The 26,058-nt window shown below is 39.6% G+C and overlaps 2 protein-coding genes across 4 annotated transcripts in view; one reads left to right on the forward strand and one right to left on the reverse strand.

Annotated features, from left to right (window-relative positions):
• The first annotated feature begins 717 nt into the window (after positions 1–717).
• Positions 718–14,738, forward strand: napgb (N-ethylmaleimide-sensitive factor attachment protein, gamma b). 3 transcript variants are annotated; one of them, XR_013797627.1, is made up of 12 exons: positions 718–901; positions 2,178–2,245; positions 3,112–3,214; positions 4,105–4,135; positions 4,215–4,324; positions 5,829–5,895; positions 5,970–6,040; positions 7,076–7,154; positions 9,506–9,585; positions 9,670–9,799; positions 10,724–13,461; positions 13,790–14,738. XR_013797627.1 is itself a non-coding variant. In XM_079612864.1 (12 exons), exons 1-12 carry the CDS (start codon positions 846–848, stop codon positions 10,853–10,855), a joined length of 927 nt encoding a protein of 308 aa, XP_079468990.1. In that variant the 5' UTR covers positions 718–845; the 3' UTR covers positions 10,856–14,738. The 3 variants fall into 3 exon arrangements, 2 of the variants coding, with proteins under 2 accessions (XP_079468990.1, XP_079468991.1); XM_079612864.1 differs by adding an exon at positions 3,897–3,914 and having other exon boundaries at positions 3,112–3,196; positions 10,724–14,738; XM_079612865.1 differs by having other exon boundaries at positions 10,724–14,738.
• A 371-nt stretch (positions 14,739–15,109) lies between these two features.
• Positions 15,110–26,058, reverse strand: part of piezo2b (piezo-type mechanosensitive ion channel component 2b) — a gene marked incomplete at its 5' end in the record, with an annotated part of 117,272 nt that continues 106,323 nt past the window's right edge. Inside the window, 7 exons of the mRNA XM_079613404.1 lie at positions 15,110–17,294; positions 18,186–18,393; positions 18,483–18,571; positions 18,676–18,807; positions 24,558–24,724; positions 25,024–25,116; positions 25,957–26,058. The exon at positions 25,957–26,058 is cut by the window's right edge and continues 87 nt beyond it. Of these exons, the coding sequence (XP_079469530.1) occupies positions 17,042–17,294; positions 18,186–18,393; positions 18,483–18,571; positions 18,676–18,807; positions 24,558–24,724; positions 25,024–25,116; positions 25,957–26,058 (1,044 nt within the window). The 3' untranslated portion in view covers positions 15,110–17,041. The remainder of the gene's footprint in view (positions 17,295–18,185; positions 18,394–18,482; positions 18,572–18,675; positions 18,808–24,557; positions 24,725–25,023; positions 25,117–25,956) is intronic.

Genomic DNA, 26,058 nt, shown 5'->3' on the forward strand with positions numbered 1-26,058 from the left:
GAGCTATATAGTTGTACGGGAAACGCACCCCAGCTCAGTTTAGTTCTAATATAAATGGAATATTATCTTGTAGGCCTATGCAAAATTCTTCATCCACAAGCAAAAATGGCTTAAGTCTCCTTTAAGCGTTCCTCTTTTTCTTGCTGAACTTAACTCTTTTATTTCATCCCTTAAACTTATAAATAACAAAAAAAGTGCAACATTTTTGATGCATTATGATGATTTATTCAAACATATGACCTACATAAATTAATATATGAATAATAAAAAAGGCAAACAATATCTTATTCTGTATAATTATAAAAAATATATTATATCCGCAAACAAACAAATAAATAAATAAATTATACTTATACATAAATTAGTACATGAATGATACAAATAAAGGCAAACAATATATTATTCTATATAATTATAAAAATATCAAATATATGTTATCCGTAAACACATTAATAAATAAATAATTACAAAACATTTTTTATGAACAATATAAAACAAGGCAAACAATATAGGCTTATTATTCTATATAATTATAAGAACAACAAATATATTAAATTCGTAAACCCATGAATAAATAACTAGATTATATATATAAATGAATATATAGGCTACATAATAAAAATAAGGCAATTGTAAATCGCAGATGTTGAAGGGTGGATTGCAGCATCACACTCGGGCTCCCGTAGAAAAACACCGTGACGCGGATGAGCTCTAAAGAAAATCTGGATAATCTACGTAACGGTCCATCATCATCATCATCATCATCCTCCTCCTCCTCCTGAGCAGCGGGTCAGTGTGTGTCGGTGTGTGTGTGTGTTTGCTCTTCATCCGCGAAACACGGAGCCATGGCCGCACAGAAGATCAACGAGGCGCACGAGCACATCGCCAAAGCCGAGAAATGGTGAGATTTATGAGATTATTCTCGTGTAGACGCAGACTGAGCGGACAGGACAGGACAGGTCACAGACCTCGGCCTGCTGTCGCTGACAGGGAAGCGGACTATATTACAACACTGCTAGATAACGGGATGCGTTTGGGTTTGAACGAATGTAACAGTGGAATCCGTCCAGATCGTTACACGAGATGCTGAAGGAGCAATGTTGTTACACGCGAGACGGATTGCGTAATCAGTGCTGGAGGTTACCTTGACGACAGCTGTCTGCATTGGTCCAAATGTTCCTCATTATTATTCATGAGGGTTCCGAAACACTACTGATGATGTTCACGTGCACATCATGTAGTAGGAGACACAGGGGCAAGTTGTCACAACCATCGTATAGTAGATTTCGAGTCAAATGTGTTTGTTCCAAAGGTTGTTTACAAACACCTAGTTCAAAAACGAAATGTTAAATTATATGCATTATATTATATTATATTATGGCACATATTTGTAATATCTGTTACACCTAGTTCAAAAACTAGTTAGATGATGTGCATTATATTATATTATGGAACATCTTTGTAATATCTACAAACCTAGTTAAAAAACTGGTTAAATTATGTGCATTATATTATATTATGGGACATGTTTGTAATATCTGTTACACACCTAGTTCAAAAACTGGTTAAATTATGTGCATTATATTATATTATGGGACATTTTTTTGTAAAAATCTGTTACCTTGTGAAAGTACAATTCAGCAAACATAATGAATGATTTAAAATGTACTTTAAAGTAAAACTTTTGGTAGCACTTTAGGGTCCAATTCTCACTATTAACTACTTGCTTATTAGCAAGCATATTACTAGAATATTGGCTGTTTATTAGTACTTATAAAGCACATATTAATGCCTTATTCAGCATGACCATATTCCACATCCCTTAATCCTCCCCGATACCTAAACTTAACTATCTTACTAAGTATTAATAAGCAATAATGAGTTTATTCAGGCAAAAGTCATAGTTAATACAGTAGTTAGTTAAGCCTAATCTAAAGTGTGACCAAACCTTTTAATTTGACATTACAAAGTGCGCTTTTTAAAAGTGCACTTGAAAGTACACTATACAGTAGGTGACCTTTTATTTAATTAACATTGTATTATCTGCAAGTACAGTTTTTAAAACATATACTTTTAAGATTTGATTTTCAAATACACTACATGTGCACATTCAGTGCATTGAAGCACACTTCTGTTGAGTTAGCAGTGAACAGCGTGACATGATGCTGTTTTTGCAGCTTGAAGACCAGCATGACCAAGTGGAAACCAGATTATGATGAAGCGGCTTCAGAGATGGCAAAAGCAGGTGATGTAAACCGTAAATAAATGAACGTCTTGCACTGATATTATTGAGGAAGGAAATCTGACATATAATGGCCATCATGATTATAACTTTTAAAGGAACACACCGACTTTTTGGGACTTATTCTTATTCACCGTATCCCCCAGAGTTAGATAAGTCCACACACACCCTTCTCATCTCCGTGCGTGCCGTAACTCTGTCTGACGCACACACCGCTAGCCTAGCTTAGCACAAAGACTGGAGGTAAATGGCTCCAGCTAGCATACTGCTCCCAATAAGTGACAAAATAACGCCAACATTTTCCTATTTACATGTTGTGATTTGTATAGTCACAGCGTGTACAAATAACAAGGTCACATGAGACACAGCCATCTTCTAACCGTATACACACTGGGAACTATATTCTCAGAAGGCGAAGCACTGCTACTTCTGTGGAGTGATTAGCGCAACCGAACTCTCGTCTCCCCACCGCGGGGCTTCTCAGGCGCTGTGACAAATCACTCCGCCCAAGTAGCAGTGCTTCGCCTTTTGAGAATATAGTTCCCAGTATGTATACGGTTAGAAGATGGCTGTGTCTCATTTGACCTTGTTATTTGTACAAGCTGTGACTATACAAATCACAACATGTAAATAGGAAAATGTTGGCGTTATTTTGTCACTTATTGGGAGCAGTATGCTAGCTGGAGCCATTTACCTCCAGTCTTTGTGCTAAGCTAGGCTAGCGGTGTGTGCGTCAGACAGAGTTACGGCACGCACGGAGATGAGAAGGGTGTGTATGGACTTATCTAACTCTGGGGGATACGCTGAATAAGATAAAGTCACAAAAAGTCGGCGTATTCCTTTAACAATGTCTGTTTGTGTACAATTAGCTGTGGCTTTCAAAAATGCGAAGCAGTTCGAACAAGCGAAGGATGCGTACCTGAAAGAGGCCGAGTACCACACAGAAAACAAAACGTATCCTTCTGCACATCAGCACTTCATGAAGAACACTGTAGAAGAAGAAGAAATCACAACTGCACAGATAATCCACCAAAAAAGACTAAATATTGTGCAGTACAGCCGGATTTTACTAAAGTCAGAGGTTTCTGCTGAGACGATGATATGATTTAATCACCATAATGTCAAATCTGTTCAAATATTAGGTCAAATTTATAGGAAGAACTACGCCATATACGCAGGTACTGAACGCTACCATTCAAAAGACATTTCAAATAAATGCTGTTCTTTTGAACTTTCTATTCATCAAATAATCCTGATAAATAAAATTGATCAGGGTTTCCTCAAAAATATGAAGCAGCAAAACTGTTTTGAACATTAATAATAATCAGAAATGTTTCTTGAGCAGCAGATCAGCATATTAGAGTGATTTCTGAAGGATCATGTGACACAGAAGACTGGAGTAATGATGCTGAAGATTCAGCTTTGATCACAGGAATAAATTACATTTTAAACGATAGAAAACAGTTATTTTAAATTGTAATAATTTTTTGAAATATTACAGTTTTTACTGTATTTTCGATCAAATAAATGCAGCCTCGGTGAGCAGAAGAGACTTTCTAAAACATTAATAAATCTATGTATGTAGTTATTTTTAAGCTTTTTGATTTTATTCTCTCATTCTGTACTTTATATTTACTTAACGAAAAACTCACAGACTCTTCCATGCAGCAAAGTAAGTAACTGTTTATAATTCAAATAACTCTTATCTATGCTAAACTAATTTAGTTTACTAATTTCATAGTTAACAACATACTTTAATATTAACTATCTATAATTGACTACTGCCAGTATGCATGATTAACCGTCTGCACAATACTCCCCTTATTGCCGTGGATGATCAAACGTGCTTCTCTTCTTCTCAGAGCGTATGAACAGGCCGGCATGATGCTGAAGGTGAGTCGGTCCGTGCAGTGCTTGTTACTGATGGCCTGTAGGTTTGAGACGGCACTGAATGACTCTTGCACTCCTGCAGGACATGAAGAAGATGCCGGAAGCCATCCAGCTGATAGAGAAGGCCAGCATCATGTACATGGAGAACGGGACCTCTGGCACTGCTGGGATAGCTTTGGACAGGGCTGGGAAGTGAGTATACACACCGATGACTGAGCAAAACCAGGGGCGGAAACGGAAATTAACCTAGAATATAATCTTGCGATATTGGAGGCTCCAGTTTCAGGACCACAGACTGAAGACCGCATTTCTACACTGTAAAAAAAAAAAGTTGGTTTAACTTAAAAAAGCAAGTTTCCTTAAAATTTTGAGTTTGTTGTAATTAAAAATGTGAGTTAATTCAATGAAGAAAAATGGTTTAATAAACAGAAACTCAAAATAGTATGTTATCTTCACACATTAGTTATCGAAGTTGATTTGACAAAAGATAAAAAGTTGTGATAACAAATCATGAAAATATTTTTTTACAGTGTAGGAGCCTATTTTTTTGTGACATAGCCAATTATAATCCATCAGAGGAGACCCGATTTAAACAGGTGCAAAGACTAGAACCACGGAAATTATTACATTTTTAATTTGGTAACACTTTATTTCGATAGTCCACTTTAGACATTCTACTAACTATAAGTAACTTTGCAGCTACATGTCAACTAACTCTCATTAGAGGATTGGTATACTATCTACTTAATATCTGCACACACTTTATTTTGTTGGTCCCCAACAGACATTATACTAACTATAAGTAACTTGGCAACTACAAGTCAACTTATTCTCCTAACCCAAACCCTAACCTACCAGTCTACTACAGTCTACTAATACTCTAATGAGAGTTAGTTGACATGTAGTTGAAAAGTTACTTATAGTTATAAGAATGTCTAAAGTGGACTATCAAAATAAAGTGTAACCTTTAATTTGTATTGTATTTCCACCTTATTTTAAAAGTAAAGGCCTGCTCACACCAAGGATGATAACTATAATGATAAAGATGTAGTTCTAAAAATATATAAGAGTATTCCTCACTATAACAGCACAGAGAAACAATATCATTTCAATCACTTTTAATTATTTTTTTAATACAGCTGATGAACGATAAAAACAATGACAGCCAATCAGAATCCATACTGTGGATGCTAATAAAATAGCCAGTGTAAAATTGATATATGTTTTTTTAATTGTTGTAAACAAAACGAATGGTTTATACACCACTGAAAACATAGTTATGTTTATGATATTGCATTTCTGTCAACAGATCCTCCTAAATATTACACAATGCACCTTTAAGAGGACATTCCAATTGATCATTATGCAAATATTATGGGAACGTTACTTTTAAATGTTCTCTGGTAGTAACATTTAAAGATGTTAGATGAACATCCAACGTTTCAGAAAAAGAAATTCGATGTAGAAATAATGTTTTTGTGCTGAAAACATTATTAAAAGACCAGATAGCGTTGAACAAACATTCTGTTAATGTTACTGGAATAATCCTTCCTAGTTGGGAAAGTTCATTTCTGCCCCCTAGCACTTGCTGAGAGGTTGTGTACTTCCATGCGTTGTCTGAAGTGTGTGAACAACTGTATGCGTGTGTGAGTTCTCTCACCATCACCAGTGTTAACTAGCGCGTCCGCTTCTTCAGACTCATCGAGCCGATGGATCTGGAGAAAGCCGTGGACTTGTACCAGAAGGCCGCATCTGTGTTTGAGGTGAGGAAACACACATCATTGATATGTTTAGCACTGTGTGACTGTGTGAAATGCATAACCCGTGATGTGTTCAGAATGAAGATCGACTCAGACAGGCCGCAGAGCTTCTGGGTAAATCCTCCAGGCTTCTGGTGAGACTGCGCAGGTGCGTCCTGAAGCATATTATGCTCATTTACAAGTTTTAGAACTGCTAGAATATATTTACATGATTTAAAGTTCATGTTTTTCACATACTGTACACATTTTACATACACAAACAGCTAATACACACACTAAAGGACAGGTTAAATGCTCTTTAAGCATTAATAGTCCACGTCATGTATAATAACACCAATTACCGCGGTAAGATCACTGTGATGCATGGCATGGAGTGTTGCTTTTAACATAATTTCCTCACATTTCAAACCTGTGACTTTTTTTTTTTTTTTTTTTTTTTGCATTTAATGAAAGAATAAAGTGAGCTGTGCATCTGTGAAAAAAAAATTATATATACAATAAAAGAACCTCAGTCTGGATGAATTAAGGGCTATAGTCTTCTGAAGTTATGCGAAAACTTTGTGTGAGACTTGGACTTGAATTAAAGTTTTTATGTAAGGAATAATTGACGACGGGCCGTTGAATTATCATTAGCAGTCACATGACGCGCGGGTATATTTGTGGCAATAGCCAACAATACATTGTTTGGGTCAAAATTATAGATTTTTCTATCATGCCAAAAATCATTAGGATATTAAGTAAAGATCATGTTCCATGAAGATATTTAGTAAATTTCCTACCGTAAATATATAAAACATGTATTTTTGTGAGTGAATGCAGCACAATCGTGAACATAAATGCACAACTTTAAAGGAGATTTTCTCAATGTTTAGATTGTTTTGCATCCTCAGATTCCAGATTTTCAATAGTTGTATCTTGACCAAATATTGTCCTATCCTAACAAACCATACATCAATGGAAAGCTTATTTATTCAGCTTTCAGATTATGTAAATTTAAAATGCAATTTAAAAAAGTTGACCCATGTTTTGTGGTCCAGGGTCACATATATAGAACTGGATTGCTCATGACGTCATAAAAGAGAAGCCACCGCACCGCCATATTGGTATTCTGTATGTTCAATTCTAGCTGGTCATGGTACACGAAAGACCCAGTGTGTGACAGTTTGTGTTTTATTGTCCTCAGGTTGGACGAGGCCGCTGTGTCCCTCCAAAAAGAGAAGAACATGTACAAGGAAATTGAGAACTACCCGACCTGCTTTAAGGTGCAAATACTGACATTCACCAGAAATTAATATTGTGATACTCTAGTCATAGTTCTTCAGGACGAGGTCATGTCACACACCAGGCCATGTTAGTGATGGGAAGTTTGGATCATTTTACTGACTCTCTTTTACTCTACTTTTTTCGAGTCATTTTGTTCATTTAAGGGGCTTTAAATGTTATACTTTTAACAGGCAAATTCCCCGAGAACACATCCCCTTACGCAATCTTGATCATATTCTGAATTAAAGGGGTGGTTGAGTTTGATTTCACTTTTCTAACTGTAGTTAGTGTGTAATGTTGCTGTTTGATCATAAACAACATCTGCAAAGTTACAACGCTCAAAGCAAAGGGAGATATTTACTTATGAAGAAATAGTTTTTTAAAGGAGAACTCCGGTCAATTTTAACATTGAGCTCATTTTTTAGTAAATTTGGAGTGCTGTCAATACAGAGAACAACGACAAAAATCGGTGTTGCCTACACCGTGTTATCCTCTTTTTAAAATTTGCACCCTGTTGACTTCAATGGGGCAAGTTTTAAACCTGCTTTTAGCCTCTTATCATCCTTGATGTGTCATACAAGTGCCCAGCCATGTTGAGTGATTCCTTCAGAGTGAACACGAGTGAATCTGACTGCATTAGATGTGAAAGATATTAATAAAAATGATGTTAATTCAACAAGCGCACATACCTGTATTTAGTTCCTGTTTTCGGTCGAAGTCCAAAGTAGTCAATTGTCGAGTTTACGCGCGTGATCATAGGTAACTAAACCTATGCGCGTGTAATCATGTAATCATGCGCGTGTAATCATACAGAAACTGTAAAATTACAGTTTCTGTAATTTTAGTGTGTATCTGCGTGAGGTAATCAGAGCTTGTGTGTAATCACACACACAAGGTCTTGAAGCTCCGCCCTCTGTGTCGGGAGCAGCAGCTCATTTGCATTTAAAGGGACAGACACAAAACGGTCCGTTTTTGCTCACCCTCAAAAAGTGACTTTAACATGCTATATAAAAATATTAGGGCTGTCCGTTAAACGCGTTATTAACGGCGTTAACGCAAACCCATTTTAACGGCGTCAATTTTTTATCGCGAGATTAACGCCTAGCAAACGTTGTAGTTTTTTTAACATGCTTTTGCAACAACTATAACGTTATTAAAACTACAACACCACACCGAAACTAGCTAGACCAGAAACAAAACAACAGACACGCCGCACACACTTGTTTGGGCTTGCGATCCGGCCAAACGAGAAGCGCAGCGCCGAGCCGCGTCTAGGACAACTGAGCGCGTCTAGCATAACGGACGCGCACTTTCTCAGTCTATGGCCAGCAATAAAAACGCTGAATGGCGCCGCCGGTGTGTGTACACTCTTAGAGAATATTGTGTTCGAATTTTAAATACGAGGTGCTGCGCGACGCGGCGCTTCTCGTCTGAACGTTACGTTTTGAGTGGATGAATGATGAGCGCGAGACGCCGAAATGCCAATAAGATTCTGAATGGAAAGTTTACTTTTAAAAAGTTGCCAAATGGTTCAATTGACAAGACCAAAGTGATCTGTGTGTTTTGTCGTTGTGAACTGAGCTATCATCGCAGCACGTCCAGTCTGAACTTGATGGCCAAGCACACACACACACAGCTAATGCGTTTCTACATCAGTAACGTTACCTCATCAGTATTTCTTTCACCCTTTTATTGATGGACATTGTTACATTGTGTGAGAGATTATTTGCTCCAAGTGAGAATGTTAGTGTGAAATTGAACACAGTATATGCCAATGTTGTTTTCAAAAAAACAAAACATTTGCACAAAGCAAGCCGATCCACTTTTCCATGTTGATAAGAGCATTAAAATGAGAAAAAATAATGGGACAAAAAGAAATCAAGAGACATTTAGAATAGATAAAAATGTGCGATTAATCGCAAGTTAACTATGACATTAATGCGATTAATCGCGATTAAATATTTTAATCGTTTGACAGCCCTAAAAAATATCTGTGGGGTATTTTGAGCTAAAACTTCACACACACACTCTGGGGACATCAAATACTTATTTGCTTCTTGTGAAAAGGGCATTTTACCACCCCTTTAAGAAATCATTATAATGACAAGTCAAAAATAATATACAGGGAACATAAATTATTACTTTAACTTCCGAGTCTTTCATTCATTTGTCACGTGACCGACGCAATGAACGTTCATGAACGACTCATCGCTAGTCCATGTTGGCCTGTGTCTAATTTGACAAGCTTCTTCCCATTGAGAAATTCAACTTTTATCATGAACGTTTGCATTTGTGTCCTAATGTTGCATTAGTTTGAGTAGATGTTTGATATAGTTGTTCTCATCTGCAGAAAACCATCGCTCAAGTGCTGGTCCATCTTCACCGAGTTGACTTTGTGGCTGCAGACAAGTGTGTCAGAGAAAGTTACAGGTACAAACGAGTGACACCGTCCCACAAATACACTGTGTTATATCTATGATCAGTGTGAAATGTTGTGTTGTTCCCTCGCTTCAGTCTCCCAGGGTTCAGTGCGAGTGAGGACTGCGTGTCTATGGAGACGTTACTGGCGGCGTATGACGAGCAGGACGAGGATGAGGTGTCACGCGTGTGCCACTCACCGCTACTCAAGTACATGGACAATGATGTGAGTGTCAGACCAACAAACCAAAACACACTCACTACAGCTCAGTGTGTGTCAAAACCAGTGTTAAAATAACCATGAAATATAGTCTACTTAAACAATAGTACAATTCAAATATAAATGAATAAAAATAACAATATATAATTTATATGAACGTTTTTAAGTTAGAAGTCGTCTCTTATGCTTTCCAAGTCTGGAGTTGTTTGATCAAAAATAAAATAAAAATAACAATATATAATTCATATGAACTTTTTTAAGTTAGAAGTCGTCTCTTATGCTTTCCAAGTCTGGATTTGTTTGATCAAAAATACAGTAAAATCAGTAATATTATTCAAATAGAATTATAGGATAACATATATAATTTATATTGTATTATATTAATTTTACATTTATTCCTCTGATACAAATCTGAATTTTGAGCAGCCATTACATTCAGTGTATTTGAAATATAAATATTTTGTAACATTATAAATGTCTTTGTCATTTTTGATAAATTTAATGCATCCCTGCTCAATAAAAGTATTAATTTATTTAAAAAAAATTATGGTTACACTTTATTTTAAGGTGTCATTGTTACAGTGTAATTATATATTTAAGTACTGTGTAATATTAAGTACCTACTGGTACATGAACTTACTTTAGGGTTAGGGTGGGATTAGGGTTTGGTTGAGGGTTAGTTGTAATGTATGTAATTATGCATAATTTACTGTAATTACTATGGTAAGTGCATGTAACATATGTAACAAAGACACTGTAAAATAAAGGGTTACCAAAATTATTTTACTAACCCAAACATTTGAGCAGTTGTTGATGAACCAAAACTTTTAGATCAGAAAAAAATCTAAAAAATGAAATAATCAGCCGGTCTGACATATCAGTCCAGTAATAATAGATATCTCTTCTCTCTCCTGGGCTGTGTTCATGCAGTATGCCAAGCTGGCCATCTCTCTGAAGGTGCCGGGTGGAGTCAGCGGGAAGAAAAAGAAAGCCGCTGCTCCTCAAGGGGGCAGTGCTGGACCAGCGGCGCAAGACGACGATTACGAGGGAGGTTTGTGTTAACTGAGGGAACAGCCCGACTATCTGTGTGTGTGTGTGTGTGTGTGTGTGTGTGTTGTTGTGTGTGAGAGAGTTAACGAGTATCTTAGTGTTTCCTCCCTTTGTGCAAAGTGGAGTCATTCCTTAGGAATTCTCTTCCTGTGGGAGGGTCCGGTGTTCTGTGCGTTTACACATCAGACACACAGAAAAGCTTACAAGCACAGGCTGTGAGTGTGGACATCGGTTCAACATATTTCGTGCTGAAGAGGATCATTTATTTGCCACTATCTGCACCGAATAAAATAGAGTGATGCAGTGGTGATGAATTTTTGGAGTTAGATCGACAACTAAATCGAAAAAAACCTAAAAGGATTTTTTTGGGGGGATTATTGCATGAAATAAGCTTAGTGACTAACACAAGTTTATGATTCTTACACCTTTTTTTCATCATGATAATTTTCACAAATCTTTTATGAATGTTGAAGCCTAAATACAATCACCAGAATAAAAAGCTAAATGAACTACGCCACAGTCACATGACTTCAGCGTCAGCATCACTAAGCTTCTGACAAGCTTCTGTCTTTATTTAAAAACATTTGCCCTGAAAGTATGAGTTTGAATAATGTACAAGAGTGCGATTATAAACACAATGAGGCTGTGAAAGTGACTAGTAGTAGATGAGTGTACGCCGGTGATGACGTTTAATGTCCCCAACAACCTCTGTAGTCTCACTGAGACACTTGTAAGCAAATAAAAGTTTAAAAAGATCACAATATTAGGGTAGTAATAGGTTATTACTGATGTGCTTTATGTGTCAGAATAAAATGTGCAAATATCTTGTTCACCACAGACCTTATTTCAGGCATCTAAAGGGGTCATGAACTGCATTTATTTTGATTTTTATAATGTTTCCTGTTGTTTTAATGTTTACGCTTATAATGTAACTATGATTTTTACATAAAAATGGTCATAATTTAGAAATATAAGGCCATGATTTCAGCCCTCTGATTTGAACACTGTTTTAAGGGGCGTGTCTACAGTGAGACTTCAGTGTAAACGCCCACTGCTGTGATTGGCTAACATCTTTGCATATGAAATAAGTATTACTTGTGAAAATCTCTTGAAATCTTTTACTACGTTTTTACTACTGCTGTCAGGATGAACTAATCGTGAAGTGTTGATTATAGCATTATATTCAGATCTAAAAGGTGGCGATGAGCATTGTAGCCGATGACAGATATACTGTATCTGTTGAGCGCATGAATGCAGTGAACTCGTCACTGCAACTCGATTTCTGCACTCTCACGAATGCTTTCATCATAACTAACAATTGACCGTTTGCAAAGACACGCCCCCTTTAGTTACTGTCGCTATGTCCGACAAGCTACGCCGCTCTCACACACACCATGTTCTCACACAGTGAAAAATACATCGCGGAGCAGAGAGGAGACTGACAACACACTGACAGACAGGACAGACCAGGTTACTTTTGATATGAAAAAGTCTCAACTTACAAATGTGGTAATTTTGTAAAGAAGATTTAAAGGGTAAATAGGGTTTTGTGGCTCTTTAATGTGTCGTGACAGATCGCTGTGTCGCCTCAGTTAAAGCTGCTCGTGAACCGATCATCTCTTCCTTCTAGTTCATTTATAGCATCAAATAAACATGAATGAACATCAGAAGGAATGTTGTTTTAATCGCGGAAAGGCGTCAGTACACTCCGCTTCTCAAGTTCAAATCCTCCCATGTTAATCTACTAACTCTCCTGACTGCTTTGTCGGACAAAAATGGCGGATGGTGGATTATGATTGGTCAGATCTGATTGGTCAGATTCTTTGATTAATTTCTGTATATAATCACAATTTAAATAACAGATTATTTTCATGCTACTAAGAGAAACAATGTGAAGTTAGTCACTAGTTTGATTTACTGATGCATAAACGGCAATAAATAATTTTGAGACGCAGAACGTCTGACTGTACATGAATCATCACATATCAGAAATCAAGCGTAGCGTTAGTTCTGGCAGGTCACGATAGTCAAGCTCGCATATGCTGACCCACATCTACCTATAGGAATACGACACCTATCACCGTATACGTATATAAGCTCCTTCAGTATTATCAGCAGCGATCGCGTTTCTAAGAAGCGAATTACCCTCCTCCCTCCCCAGCTCCACCTGTCTCCAGTCAGGATTTGGCGCTCTGATTCCCCTTGAATCAGAATAAATTCTTGAATTATGTTGTACTTTAAAATCTTGAATTAAATATACTTGGATACATTCATGTTGGTTCTGTGCTGTTTACCCTGAGGGGGGTTATTGCTGCTCTTATCCATGCTAGGCTGCATGAATGCGCAGGGACTTCTCGCCAAGAACAGAACCATACCGCCAATCCAAACTGTATGCTAATTGTCAATCATATTTGACGATAGTGGTCCTGACAGAAATCACTGATCACAGATCAGGCATTAGAATTAACACGGGTACTTACATGTTGTGGCATTACTGTCGGGTCCATATCTTGCAGTAAAGGTCTGTTTGAAAAGCCTGCGCCGAAATTGCGACTGATTTACCAAAGAATCCACAGTTAATGTACCGAACAAACCAATAATGCTCCACTGAGACATTCGCATAGTTTCCTAGCATTAGGATCCTTCGGAAGGTAATGTTATTTTAGTCTTCTCATCTCACGAACGTGTCAGTGGGCGTGGCCAAACTAACGTGTCAGTGGGCGTGGCCAAATGTGCAATGATGTAGAAGTAGGCGCTGATTTGATTTTAAAGAGGCGGTCTTTCGTCGCACTATGACGTTTTGTGACAAAATTGTGAGTCGTTTTCTGACCTTGGATTAATTTATTTCTGTTTTTGGACTAACACAGAAGTTTTGAGTTCAGAATCTTACAGGATGTTTTTATTGTACAATGACTTTTTACATGTCAAAAGATCAATGAAAATTAGATTTCTCAATTCATGAGAACCAAAAAAGCTAAAATGCTTTTTTTTCTCGTCTTTTTGGCTTACAAAAATACATCATCCTTGTAGCACTCCATTGACCGCAGTGTTTTCAAGCAAGTTTACAAACACTTGTCTTCCATTGGTCAATCAAACAGATAGTCCCGCCCCCAAAACTCACACCATTGGTTGAACCGGTGTTCCACTCAGTTGAACTGATTGAAATATCATTTCGATGCTGCTTAGTGATGCAGAAATGTAGACAGTCTTAGATAATAAGCACTGATGTATATGTGTGATCATATTGTTGTACAATACAATATTATATACATTTAGAAATGTTTTCTTTTAATTTGGTAAGAAAAATGTGTAGTCGTGTGTACAGAATCTGTTAATTATATTTATTTGTGAAGAGTCTGTGATGTCAAAGTGATTAATATTATGTAAAATATGATGTAATTGTCCACTATGTATGTACAGTAACTTATTTTAAGTGTTGTTGAAATTGTCGCTGTCGAGTGAGGTGTCATGCTGCGTTTTCAAATAAACAACCGGGCAGACATAAATAATGATGCAAAAAATATACATAATAAAAATTACAATCTATACGCTGTTTGGCTGTGTACTGCTAAAGGTGTTTTCTTGTGAATCTACAACCCATGCTTTATGGAGAAATTAGGAAAGAGAATAATTCCAAGCCATGGTTATTATCATTATCATCATCCTTTATATAAAGGACGTACAGTAGGAGGACGGTAAACCTTTATATTAAATCCAACGGTGCGTTGATTCATTAATTGATGTGAAAGGACGTGACAAAATCCCTGTCTTACATTGCATTTAAAATGATTGTATTTGTTTAGTTGTAAGTAATACAAGTAATATCAAAAGTTTGGGGTCAGTCAGGTTTTTAAATATTCTTGAAAGAAGTCTCATACTCACCAAGGCTGTATTTATTTGATAAAAAAATACAGTAAAAACAGTGAAATATTATTAACGTTTAAAATAACAGTTTTATATTTGAATATAATGTAAAATGTAATTTATTAAGCTGAATTTTCAGCATCATTTCTCCAGTCTTCAGTGTCACATGATCCTTCAGAAATCATTCGAATATGCTGAGATCAACATTTATTATTATTATCAATGTTGAAAACAGTTGTGCTGCTTTATACTGTATTTTGTTGAAAAATCTTACTGACCCCAATCTTTTGAATGGTAATGTACATGAAAAAAAAGAAGAGAAATACAAGCAACAAAAGCCGTGTGTTTAATCGTGTGCTTTATTTGAAGTCAATAAACTCCCATTTCCTGTTTCATCCAGGTACAGTTTTCTTGTTTCCCTATTTTTTGATGTTGCTGTAAAAGTTCTGCACACACAAGGTAATGAAAGCGTTTCATGTCAAACATAATTTTTTTCATTCATGCTACATTGTCTTTAATGCATAGTTCAGAGATGGACTCAAAACAATATTCTTCTCAAGCATCATCACCACAACACGATCCATAGCGTGGAGCTCACGTTGATAGTCATATTGAACATGATCCGATTGTAAATCTACAGCCTAGCGGAGGCTCCACCGGTAAATCCACGAGACCCTGATCCATAGAAAGCTCTTTCCTGAGTATGGCTGCCAAAGGTGTACAATAAAAATGGATTTCATGTCCTTTACGGTCACCCCGCCTGTCGTATTGCTCAAAGTACTAGTACAAATGTGAGTCAGATCATTCCCCATGTACAAACAACTTTCTGATGAGCACAACTCCCAGGCCTGGCCAAGCGTAATATCTACTGGAAATCTCTCATGCCTTCAAGGATTTAGTGTACCTGTTAATAACTAATATTCATGATTCACTTTCACAAATCAGAACTAACCTAAAACGCTCATGTTTCCGGGCTGAACCCCAAAGACCAGAACACATTTCTGTTAATTGTTGCATTGTGAAAAAAGTAACAATGGTTTAGCAAACAATTTGCACAGAAATTAATTTTTTGCTCATATTCCATGAATTTATGCCAACTTCTTGAATAAATATGTGTAAATCAAAAAAAGAAAGAAGGATTCAAATTCACAATACATTCACAATTCGTATATACATCGTATGTGTAAATAATTCATAAAATCACTTGGGTTTATGAAGAAATGTTCACAAACACATTCAAAATGAGTTCAGAACAAATTTCTGTGTAAATAATTTATAAAGTCACTTGGATTTATAAAGAAATGTACACAGTGTTACATTCACAATTCATTCTGAACAAATTTATGGGTAAATCATTCATGAAATCACTTGGATTTATAAAGAAATGTACACAGAATTACATTGAAACTTAGTTCTGAACACATTTCTGTGTAAATAATGAATAAAATCACTTGGATTTATGAAGAAATGTTCACAGACACATTCAAAATTCATTCTGAACAAATTTCTGTGTAAATAATACATAAATCACTTCGATTTATGAAGAAATGTACACATTCAAAATTCGTTCTGAACCAATTTCTGTGTAAAAAAAAAAGATCAATTCACTGATATACAAAGAAATGCATGAAGAAACATTCAAAATCCGTTTAAATGAGGCAATAATCAAACAATAAACAGAGTTGCTGAAACTGATTCATTGTTTATGTAATGTGATAATCTCCCTTTAGTTATGAAAAAATCATTATACCTCAAGCCTTAAGCGTTAAACGTCCCAAATCTGTGTTCATAAATTATGAATGATCTCCTTAAAAGTCCCGGAGGAGAAAAGCTATTACTGTTGTGTACGTTCCTCTTCATTACTTTGTTGTACATGAGAAAAAAAATGGTTGATATCCCGTCGTTGTGAAATGATCCGTATGTATTCCTGAGAAAGGTAGTGAGTAATGATGTGTTTAGTTGATTGTAGAAATGAAATAAGGCAAATAGAGATTGTCACATGATTCACAGCGCCGCCTATAGGGCTTCGGTTCTGCTTCCTGCAAAACCGGTTTTGTCCAAGACCGAAGTCTAAAGCAGGTTCAGTATTTCCCGTCTATGTCTGCCCTCATGTCGCATGCACTCCCAAAGGTCAAAGTCGTATTCAAAGTGGCGCATGCCAGGAAGCCCTGAAGTTCATCCCTTGTCAAGCCCTTTAAAACACTAGCGAGTGGGTGAAAACCGCACATCATGAGTGCTAATGTTTCATCAGTTAGCATGAAGAACAACGGTTCTCCGGTTCAATCCAACCGAAGCGCAATTCCTTCTCGCGGTTAGTTACTCGGAAGCTCATCCTCACTCGCTCTTCTCTCTGGTCCACTTGATCATGGTCTCTGGAGAGCGGTAGAGGAAGATGAGCTTGGCGTACAGGTCTTCCTCCAGGTCCAGTTCTCCTGTCTCTCGGACCAGGAAGATGTCGGTGCAGAGCTTGAGGATTCGGTCCACGTTGGGAAGCTCTTCGAACATGATGGTGTGCGAGATCCCGCTGAAGAACTCTCGCACGAACTTTCCGATAACCAGAACCACCGACATGTAGAGACCCATGATCCTGTGCACACGCAGGTTACGTTTAACTCAAGCACATGAATTACATACAGTTTCCTCAAGTTCCTGTCAGATTGATCAAATCGATTTGGTTCAGATGGATTTAATTACACTCGAAAAAATGCTGGGTTGTTTCAACCCAAATTTGGGTCAACAATGGACAAACCCAGCCATTGGATTGAATTAGTAAATAAAATTTTTAACCACATGTTTGGGTTTGTCCATATTTGACCCAAAATTGTGTTGAAACAACCCAGCATTTTTTCGTGTGTAGGGATTCACAACACATCTGTTATATTATTAGTGATTTTATTTTCATCCCTGTATTCAATTGACCCTTCGCAGGGAGCTTGATTGACAGGTGATCTGACCCTGATCCCTAAACCCACCCCTAAACCTACCCATCTCCACCCCCTGATCCCTAAACCCACCCCTAAACCTACCCATCTCCACCCCCTGATCCCTAAACCCACCCCTAAACCTACCCATCTCCACCCCCTGATCCCTAACCCTAAACCTACCCATCTCCGCCCCCCTGATCCCTAAACCCACCCCTAAACCTACCAATCTCCACCCCTTATATCTGGATCTAACTCCGCCCCCTGGATCTCGTGTACTGCAGTGAGGTGCTACTGGTTCTTTCCCTCACACATTCTTGTATCTTTGTCTTTTTGTCTTATTTTCAACATTTGTTTTGCTTCAAATCAAGTGTTGTAATTCACCTCGTAGCTGATTGGCTTGATTTATGGCTTATAACTCTTTAATGAAGATTTTTTTTTTAATTCCTATTGTAAAAAAAGACTTCTAGAACCAGTGCCGCACAGTTTTGTCCCATTAGGGAGCACAGAAAGAGAACTTGCGACTGGTAATGTGTCACATCCTGATTGTCACTCACCCATAACCAGCCAGAAAGCCCAGACTGGGCGGACTGACTTGGTCACTGAAGATGTAGAACTCCAGACCAGATTCATTTTGCTTCTTGAATAGAATTTTCTTTAACTGGCCTCGGTCTGTCTGATTCACGATCCACCACTCCTGAGTGCTCTCCGAGCTGTTTTGGCTGGTCTTGTGTAAAGAGAGCGTGATGTCCATGTATTTTCCACCTTCACAAGGGAGAGTGAAGAGAAATAGACATGTTGATGGCTGTAGAAAAGCATATCAATGTAGCAAAGGCGTAGATAATGGCGGAGACCTTCTTTATTGGGGTAAAGCTGTTCAATAGGCTTGGCATTGGAGTCGCTTGGTGCTCTGATGTATCTTGGAAAAATCTTTTTGATGGGCCTTGAAAAAAACATTACAATTTACCATTCAGCCAAGAGAAAAAAGAAAAGAAACATATACAGACTGTGATTGTTCCATATTAGTATTGAGATGCTTAAACTCACACTTTAACTTCTTTGTTCACAGTTGTGCTGCCATCACTCAGTAGACTTTTTAGATTATTTCTGGTTTCTTCATCCAGATCAATTTGGTGTTTTCCTATTGCGATTTCAGCTTTGGCACCTAAACTGAGGTTCCTAATGGACAAATACAGCAATACACAACTGAAATTAATCAACTGAAAACCTCAGTCTGTCATATGCATTATATGCAGAACGCATTCTCATCAGGGTTATTATTATCGTTAAAAAAACTTTTTTTTGTTAATTGAACAAAGCTGAAATAAAAATAAATCTTATGCTGGGTAGACACCACAAGATAATCGGGCTGATTTTGGGCCGCTTTCTCCCCTTTCTCCCCGACAATCCTTGGTAATGTCCCGATTTATCTTGATGGTTGTACAGATTATCTTATCAGATTTTCCCTCGGTGTGAGGCGTGTTAAAGGGTAACTGTCGCCAAAATCAAATCTAGGCTCTTTTTGTTCATCTACCCGAGTCAAACTTTCGTGTAAAAGCATAATTAGAATGGAAACGCCACTTTTAAGATTAACCGTATTTTCGTTTTATCTCAAAATGCCTTTTGAATGGAAGTGCATGGGGCACAACTATGATAGCATCAAAATCTCTATTTTTAAAACACTAATGCGCCTCGACACAACATGAAACTGTGCTGGAAGTGTCACCAGCGGCTCTACACATGAACTCCAGCATTGACTACATTGTGTACACAGAGTTTACTTTTAGAAAGAAAGATTTTGTACGACTCACTTCATCAGTTAGTGTTTCCAGTGACTGGAATTTTTGTCAGTCAAAAGTAGTCGATCTCCGAATGCAACGTAATGAACTGACTACATATGAGGAAATGTCATGAACTTGTAATTCCAATGAAAAGCATGATAACTTAGACATTTAGAATTTATATGGAAACAAGCTTTAGGAGCTTTCCATCTTTACTCTCCTCATGTTACGTTGCATTTCGGAGATCGACTACTTTTGACTGACAAAATTCCAGCCACCGGAAACACTGATAAAGTGAGTCGTACAAAAATTTTCTTTCTAGTAAACTCTAGTGTACACAAACAATGGTTCTCAATGCTGGAGTTCATGTGTAGAGCCGCTGGTGATACTTCAAGCACAGTTTCATGTTGTGTCGAGCCGCATTAGTGTTTTAAAAATAGTGATTTTGATGCTATCATAGTTGTGCCCCATGCACTCCCATTCAAAAGGCATTTTGACCAAAAACGAAAATACGGTCAAACTTTAAAGTGGCGTTTCCATTCTAATTATGCTTTTACACGAAAGTTTGACTCGGGTAGATTACCAGAAAGAGCCTAGGTTCAATTTTGGCGACAGTTACCCTTTAAGAGAGGACTGAATCTGCTCGGAAGAATGTCGGAGCCGCCCCGATCGCGAATCGTAAATATTCAAATTGTTGAATATTTTTTGTCTGTATTTTTTGAACCCCGAGGACAAACGCACGCACGCTCTAGATTACCACGCGAAACAAAACAATATCCAATCAGAACGCAAACTGAGAGAAGACGGAAGCATAACAAGCGCAGTCATGGCGCAGGACAACGTTAAAGGGGTGGTATAATGCCCTTTTCACAAGATGTAAAATAAGTCTCTGATGTCCCCAGAGTGTGTGTGTGAAGTTTTAGGTCAAAATACCCCACAGATATTTTTGTATAGCATGTTAAAGTTGTCACTTTTTGAGGGTGAGCAAAACCGCATAGTTTTTGTGTCTGTTTTTTAAACCATTACGCCTAATATGGGACGTCCACATAAGGATAGGTGTACCAGTATACATGATGAGTGTGTGTGTGTGTGTGTGACAGAGAGAGATAGACCGAAAATGAACCATGGTTTTATTATAGGCGTATTGAACATTTGTATAACCAAAGTAATACTATAGTTAGACTTTCTTTTATTAATTTTTATTTATTAAAGATGACTGGTTGAAAATCTGTTTGTGTGTGTTGTGCTGTCTTTGTCACATAATGGCACACCACACACACACTATAGGAGCAAAACAGATAAATCTAGGATTTTTTTGTCCTCATGGTTGTGGTCTCTCACATTTTGAAAATCTTATAAGATTTTAAAAACCTTTTAGTGTACCCAACATTAGATGAAAAATATAATAAAAATAAATGTAGACTGAAATAAGAGTATTTATATATATATTATGATTTTATCTGTTGTAGGCCTACTGCCTTTAATTTATGCTGATTGATGGTAAAAAAAAAATCAATACAGTAATAAAAAATACTTCATTACAGTAATGAGAATCTTATGATAATTGGGAAGAATGAGAACTAAACATTCACTCTGTACATTTTCTACACTAGGCAGTGTCTGTTAGTGTCTGTAGACCTTATGTAGCCCCGCCGCCTTTTCAGCACTACATTTTAATAAAATAACTTTATATAAATAATATTGATTGACCCCTCCTTGAACTGCCACCTTAACGTGGTGGAGGGGTTTGAGTACCCGAATGACCCTAGGAGCTATGTTGTCCGGGGCTATATGCCCCTGGTAGGGTCTCCCAAGGCAAACAGGTCCTAGGCGACGGGTCAGACTAAGAGCGGTTCAAAACCCTTTATGAAGAAAAATACATCGAGGACCGTGACGTCGCCCGGTATGGCGCAGCCGGGGTCCCACCCTGGAGCCAGGCCCAGGGTTGGGGCTCGTATGCGAGCGCCTGGTGGCCGGGCCTCCCCCGACGGGGTCCGGCCGGGCTCAGCCCGAAGAAGCGACGTGGGGCCGCCTTCCCGTGGGCTCACCACCTGCAGGAGGGGCCATAAGGGGCCGGTGCTTAGAGGATCGGGCGGCAGTCGAAGGCGGGGGCCTCGACAACCCGACCCCTGGACACGGAAACTAGCTCTAGGGACGTGGAACGTCACCTCGCTGGTGGGGAAGGAGCCTGAGATCGTGCGTGAGGTTGAGAGGTTCCAACTAGAGATAGTTGGAATCACCTCTACGCACGGCTTAGGAACCACACTCCTTGAGAGAGGATGGACTCTTCACCACTCTGGAGTTGCCCATGGTGAGAGGCGGCGGGCTGGTGTGGGTTTGCTCATAGCCCCCCGACTAAGCCGCCATGTGTTGGAGTTTACCCTGGTGAACGAGAGGGTCGTTTCCCTGCGCCTACGGGTTGGGGATAGGTCTCTCACTGTCGTGTGTGCCTACGGGCCAAACGGCAGTGCAGAGTACTCGGCCTTCTTGGAGTCTCTGGGAGGGGTGCTGGAAAGTGCTCCGACTGGGGACTCCGTCGTTCTACTGGGGGACTTCAACGCCCACGTGGGCAACGACAGTGTTACCTGGAGGGGCGTGATTGGGATGAACGGCCCCCCTGATCTGAACCCGAGCGGTGTTCAGTTATTGGACTTCTGTGCTAGTCACAGTTTGTCCATAACAAACACCATGTTCAAGCATAAGGGTGTCCATCAGTACACGTGGCACCAGGACACCCTAGGCCGTAGGTCGATGATCGACTTTGTGGTCGTTTCATCTGACCTGCGGCCGTATGTCTTGGACACTCGGGTGAAGAGAGGGGCGGAGCTGTCAACTGATCACCACCTGGTGGTGAGTTGGATCCGATGGCGGAAGAGGAAGCTGGACAGACTCGGCAGACCCAAGCGTACTGTAAGGGTCTGCTGGGAACGTTTGGCCGAGTCTCCTGTCAGAGAGATCTTCAACTCCCATCTCCGGCGGAGCTTCGACCGGATCCCGAGGGAGGCTGGAGATATTGAGTCCGAGTGGACCATGTTCTCCACCTCCATTGTCGAAGCGGCCACTCGGAGCTGTGGCCGTAAGGTCTCCGGTGCCTGTCGAGGCGGCAATCCCCGAACCCGGTGGTGGACACCGGAAGTAAAGGATGCCATCAAGCTGAAGAAGGAGTCCTATCTGGCCTGGTTGGCTTGTGGGACTCCTGAGGCAGCTGACGGGTACCGGCAGGCCAAGCGAACTGCAGCCCGGGTGGTTGTGGAGGCAAAAACTCGGGCCTGGGAGGAGTTCGGTGAGGCCATGGAAAAGGACTATCGGCTGGCCTCGAAGAGATTCTGGCAAACCGTCCGGCGACTCAGGAGAGGGAAGCAGTGCCCCACCAACGCTGTTTACAGTGGAGGTGGGCAGATGTTGACCTCAACTGGGGATGTTGTCGGACGGTGGAAGGAATACTTCGAGGATCTCCTCAATCCCGCTGTCACGTCTTCCATGGAGGAAGCAGAGGCTGAGGTCTCAGAGGTGGACTCGTCCATCACCCAAGCTGAAGTCACCGGGGTAGTAAAAAAACTCCTCGGTGGCAAGGCACCGGGGGTGGATGAGATCCGCCCTGAGTACCTCAAGTCTCTGGATGTTGCGGGGCTGTCTTGGCTGACACGCCTCTGCAGCATCGCGTGGCAGTCGGGGACAGTGCCTCTGGGATGGCAGACCGGGGTGGTGGTCCCTCTTTTTAAGAAGGGGGACCGGAGGGTGTGTTCCAACTACAGGGGGATCACACTTCTCAGCATCCCCGGGAAAGTCTATGCCAGGGTACTGGAGAGGAGAATACGGCCGATAGTAGAACCTCGGATTCAGGAGGAATAGTGCGGTTTTCGTCTGGGCCGTGGAACACTGGACCAGCTCTATACCCTCTACAGGGTGCTGGAGGGTTCATGGGAGTTTGCCCAACCAATCCACATGTGCTTTGTGGATTTGGAGAAGGCATTCGACTGTGTCCCTCGTGGCGGCCTGTGGAGGGTGCTCCGGGAGTATGGGGTCCGGGGTCCTTTGCTAAGGGCTGTCCGGTCCCTGTACGATCGAAGCAGGAGCTTGGTTCGCATTGCCGGCAGTAAGTCAGACTTCTTCCCGGTGCATGTTGGACTCCGGCAGGGCTGCCCTTTGTCGCCGGTTCTGTTCATAATTTTTATGGACAGAATTTCTAGGCGCAGCCAGGGGCCGGAGGGTGTCTGGTTTGGGAACAACACGATTTCGTCTCTGCTCTTTGCAGATGATGTTGTCGTGTTGGCCCCATCAGACCAGGACCTTCAGCATGCACTGGGACGGTTTGCAGCCGAGTGTGAAGCGGCTGGGATGAGAATCAGCACCTCCAAATCCGAGGCCATGGTCCTCAGTCGGAAAAAGGTGGCTTGCCTACTTCAGGTTGGTGGAGAGTTCTTGCCTCAAGTGGAGGAGTTCAAGTATCTTGGGGTCTTGTTCACGAGTGAGGGAAGGATGGAACGGGAGATTGACAGACGGATCGGTTTAGCTTCAGCAGTAATGCGGTCGATGTACCGGTCTGTCGTGGTGAAGAAGGAGCTGAGCCGCAAGGCGAAGCTCTCGATTTACCGGTCAATCTACGTTCCTACTCTCACCTATGGTCATGAGCTTTGTGTCATGACCGAAAGGACAAGATCCCGGATACAGGCGGCCGAAATGAGCTTTCTCCGCAGGGTGGCTGGGCGATCCCTTAGAGATAGGGTGAGGAGCTCGGTCACTCGGGAGGAGCTCAGAGTAGAGCCGCTGCTCCTCCACATCGAGAGGGGTCAGCTGAGGTGGCTCGGGCATCTGTTCCGGATGCCTCCTGGACGCCTTCCCGGGAAGGTGTTCCAGGCACGTCCCACCGGGAGGAGACCCCGGGGAAGACCTAGGACACGCTGGAGAGACTATGTCTCTCGGCTGGCCTGGGAACGCCTCGGTGTCCCCCCGGAAGAGCTAGAGGAAGTGGCTAGGGAAAGGGAAGTCTGGGCATCTCTGCGACCCGGCCCCGGATAAGCGGAAGAAGATGGATGGATGGATGGATATTGATTGAAATATAATATAATTTTAGATTCAAGCTGTGAGATTTACCCATAAGGCGCTAGCAGAACAGGTTATTATAAGAGCTGTGATGTTGAACTCTACCTCTGTATGGACCAGGTCATGGTGAGAGGGAAATGATGTCCATTGAGCATCTTAATGAGGTTTTGCTTGCTCGGGGGGCTGATGGTCCAGAGCGCGTTTGAACTTCCTTCTAGTTGAGCTATTTTCAAATCCTCGTAAGTATAAGACTCCAGGAACAGCATGGCATCCTGCAGGAGACACAAGCATCTACTTTCACAATTTATCAGCAGCAGGCAATATTAGCTTTTTGTCAAAGTGCAAAATAGAAAAATATTTATAGTCCTACAAAAATAAGCTTCATTTTATCCATGCAAAATATAATTTCTTATTTTTATGTTGATTATGCAGTGAAATGTGAATTATTATAATGGGCCTCAGCTATCTGAAATCATTTTTGTATATCAGGTGCATCACAAAAAACATGGATTTTGTTTGGAAAGGAGGAAAGGAGCCACTGTGATTTGATAACAGAAACATAGTTCCTTACTGCATCACTGCTGTAGCTTTTCATGAACGCTTCAAACTGTGAGGAATCGATATCTTTTATATTGTTCTGCTGGGCGCTCATGGTGAAGATCGGCTGGAAAAAAGAAAGCCATGTTGATTATCAAATGATAAGCACCCTAAGATCTGAACAAGAAAAGACTAAATATATCCGAGATCAAATGGAGTTTCAGAATAGATCTCAACAATGTCATAAAAACTGTGTTGTGTTGTTATTGTTAACCAAAACTACTTGTCATTAAAATTAAATAAAAATATTAGATTAAAACATTGTCTTGCTGACTAACTGAGATGAGTGTAAGTTTTTGAAAAAAGTAGTAAAATTACTAAAACAGAAAGAAAAATTACTTGAAACTAAATTGAAAAGACATGGCAATAAAAACAATAACTAATAAAAATGACAGAATCTTATTCTAAAAATGAAAACATTAATAACAATAAATTATTTAAAAAAAAAATAAAGTAATAGAAACAAAGCAAACACCACAGAAAAAACAATAATTAATAAAAATAACAAAAAAAAATCTTACACTAAAATAAAAAATAAAAACAACAATAATACATTATAACAATAAATAAATTAAAGCTAAATAGAAAATAAAAGTTACGCTCAAATTGAAATGAGAACTGAAAACAAAAAATCTAAGCTTATTCAAAATATGAATTAAAAGTATATGAATAATAAAATAACACTCAATATAAATGCAAACATTTCTCATTACCGTACATGATCTGAGATTCTTTCCATTTTAATTTTAATTTCATTCTATTTAATTTCATTTAATTATCATGGATGAAAACTATGGCTCATTTGATTTCTTAGGAGAAACATCTGAAACAACACAATGTTTGTCTGTTTTTACCGGATGTAGAAACTGTCAGAAATGTGAAATGCATGCTTGACCGTAAGGTGCACCTGAAGTCCCCCGAGCGTGAGTGTGACGGACACGTCCAGTGGACTGTTGACCACTCCTGCCACCGACTTGACCAGAGACATGAAGAGCAGCGGGAACCAAAC

Source organism: Phoxinus phoxinus, assembly GCF_949152265.1.
Source record: "Phoxinus phoxinus genome assembly, chromosome: 5".
Classification (NCBI taxonomy): Eukaryota; Metazoa; Chordata; class Actinopteri; order Cypriniformes; family Leuciscidae; genus Phoxinus; species Phoxinus phoxinus.

Bases quoted from the DNA above. Each gene is read 5' to 3' on its own strand.
- napgb (XM_079612865.1), top strand. From the start codon at position 846: ATGGCCGCACAGAAGATCAACGAGGCGCACGAGCACATCGCCAAAGCC. The intron at 2,246-3,111 runs GTGATGTAAACC...GTGTACAATTAG, and splicing joins TTCAGAGATGGCAAAAGCAG to CTGTGGCTTTCAAAAATGCG. The intron at 4,325-5,828 runs GTGAGTATACAC...CCGCTTCTTCAG, and splicing joins GCTTTGGACAGGGCTGGGAA to ACTCATCGAGCCGATGGATC.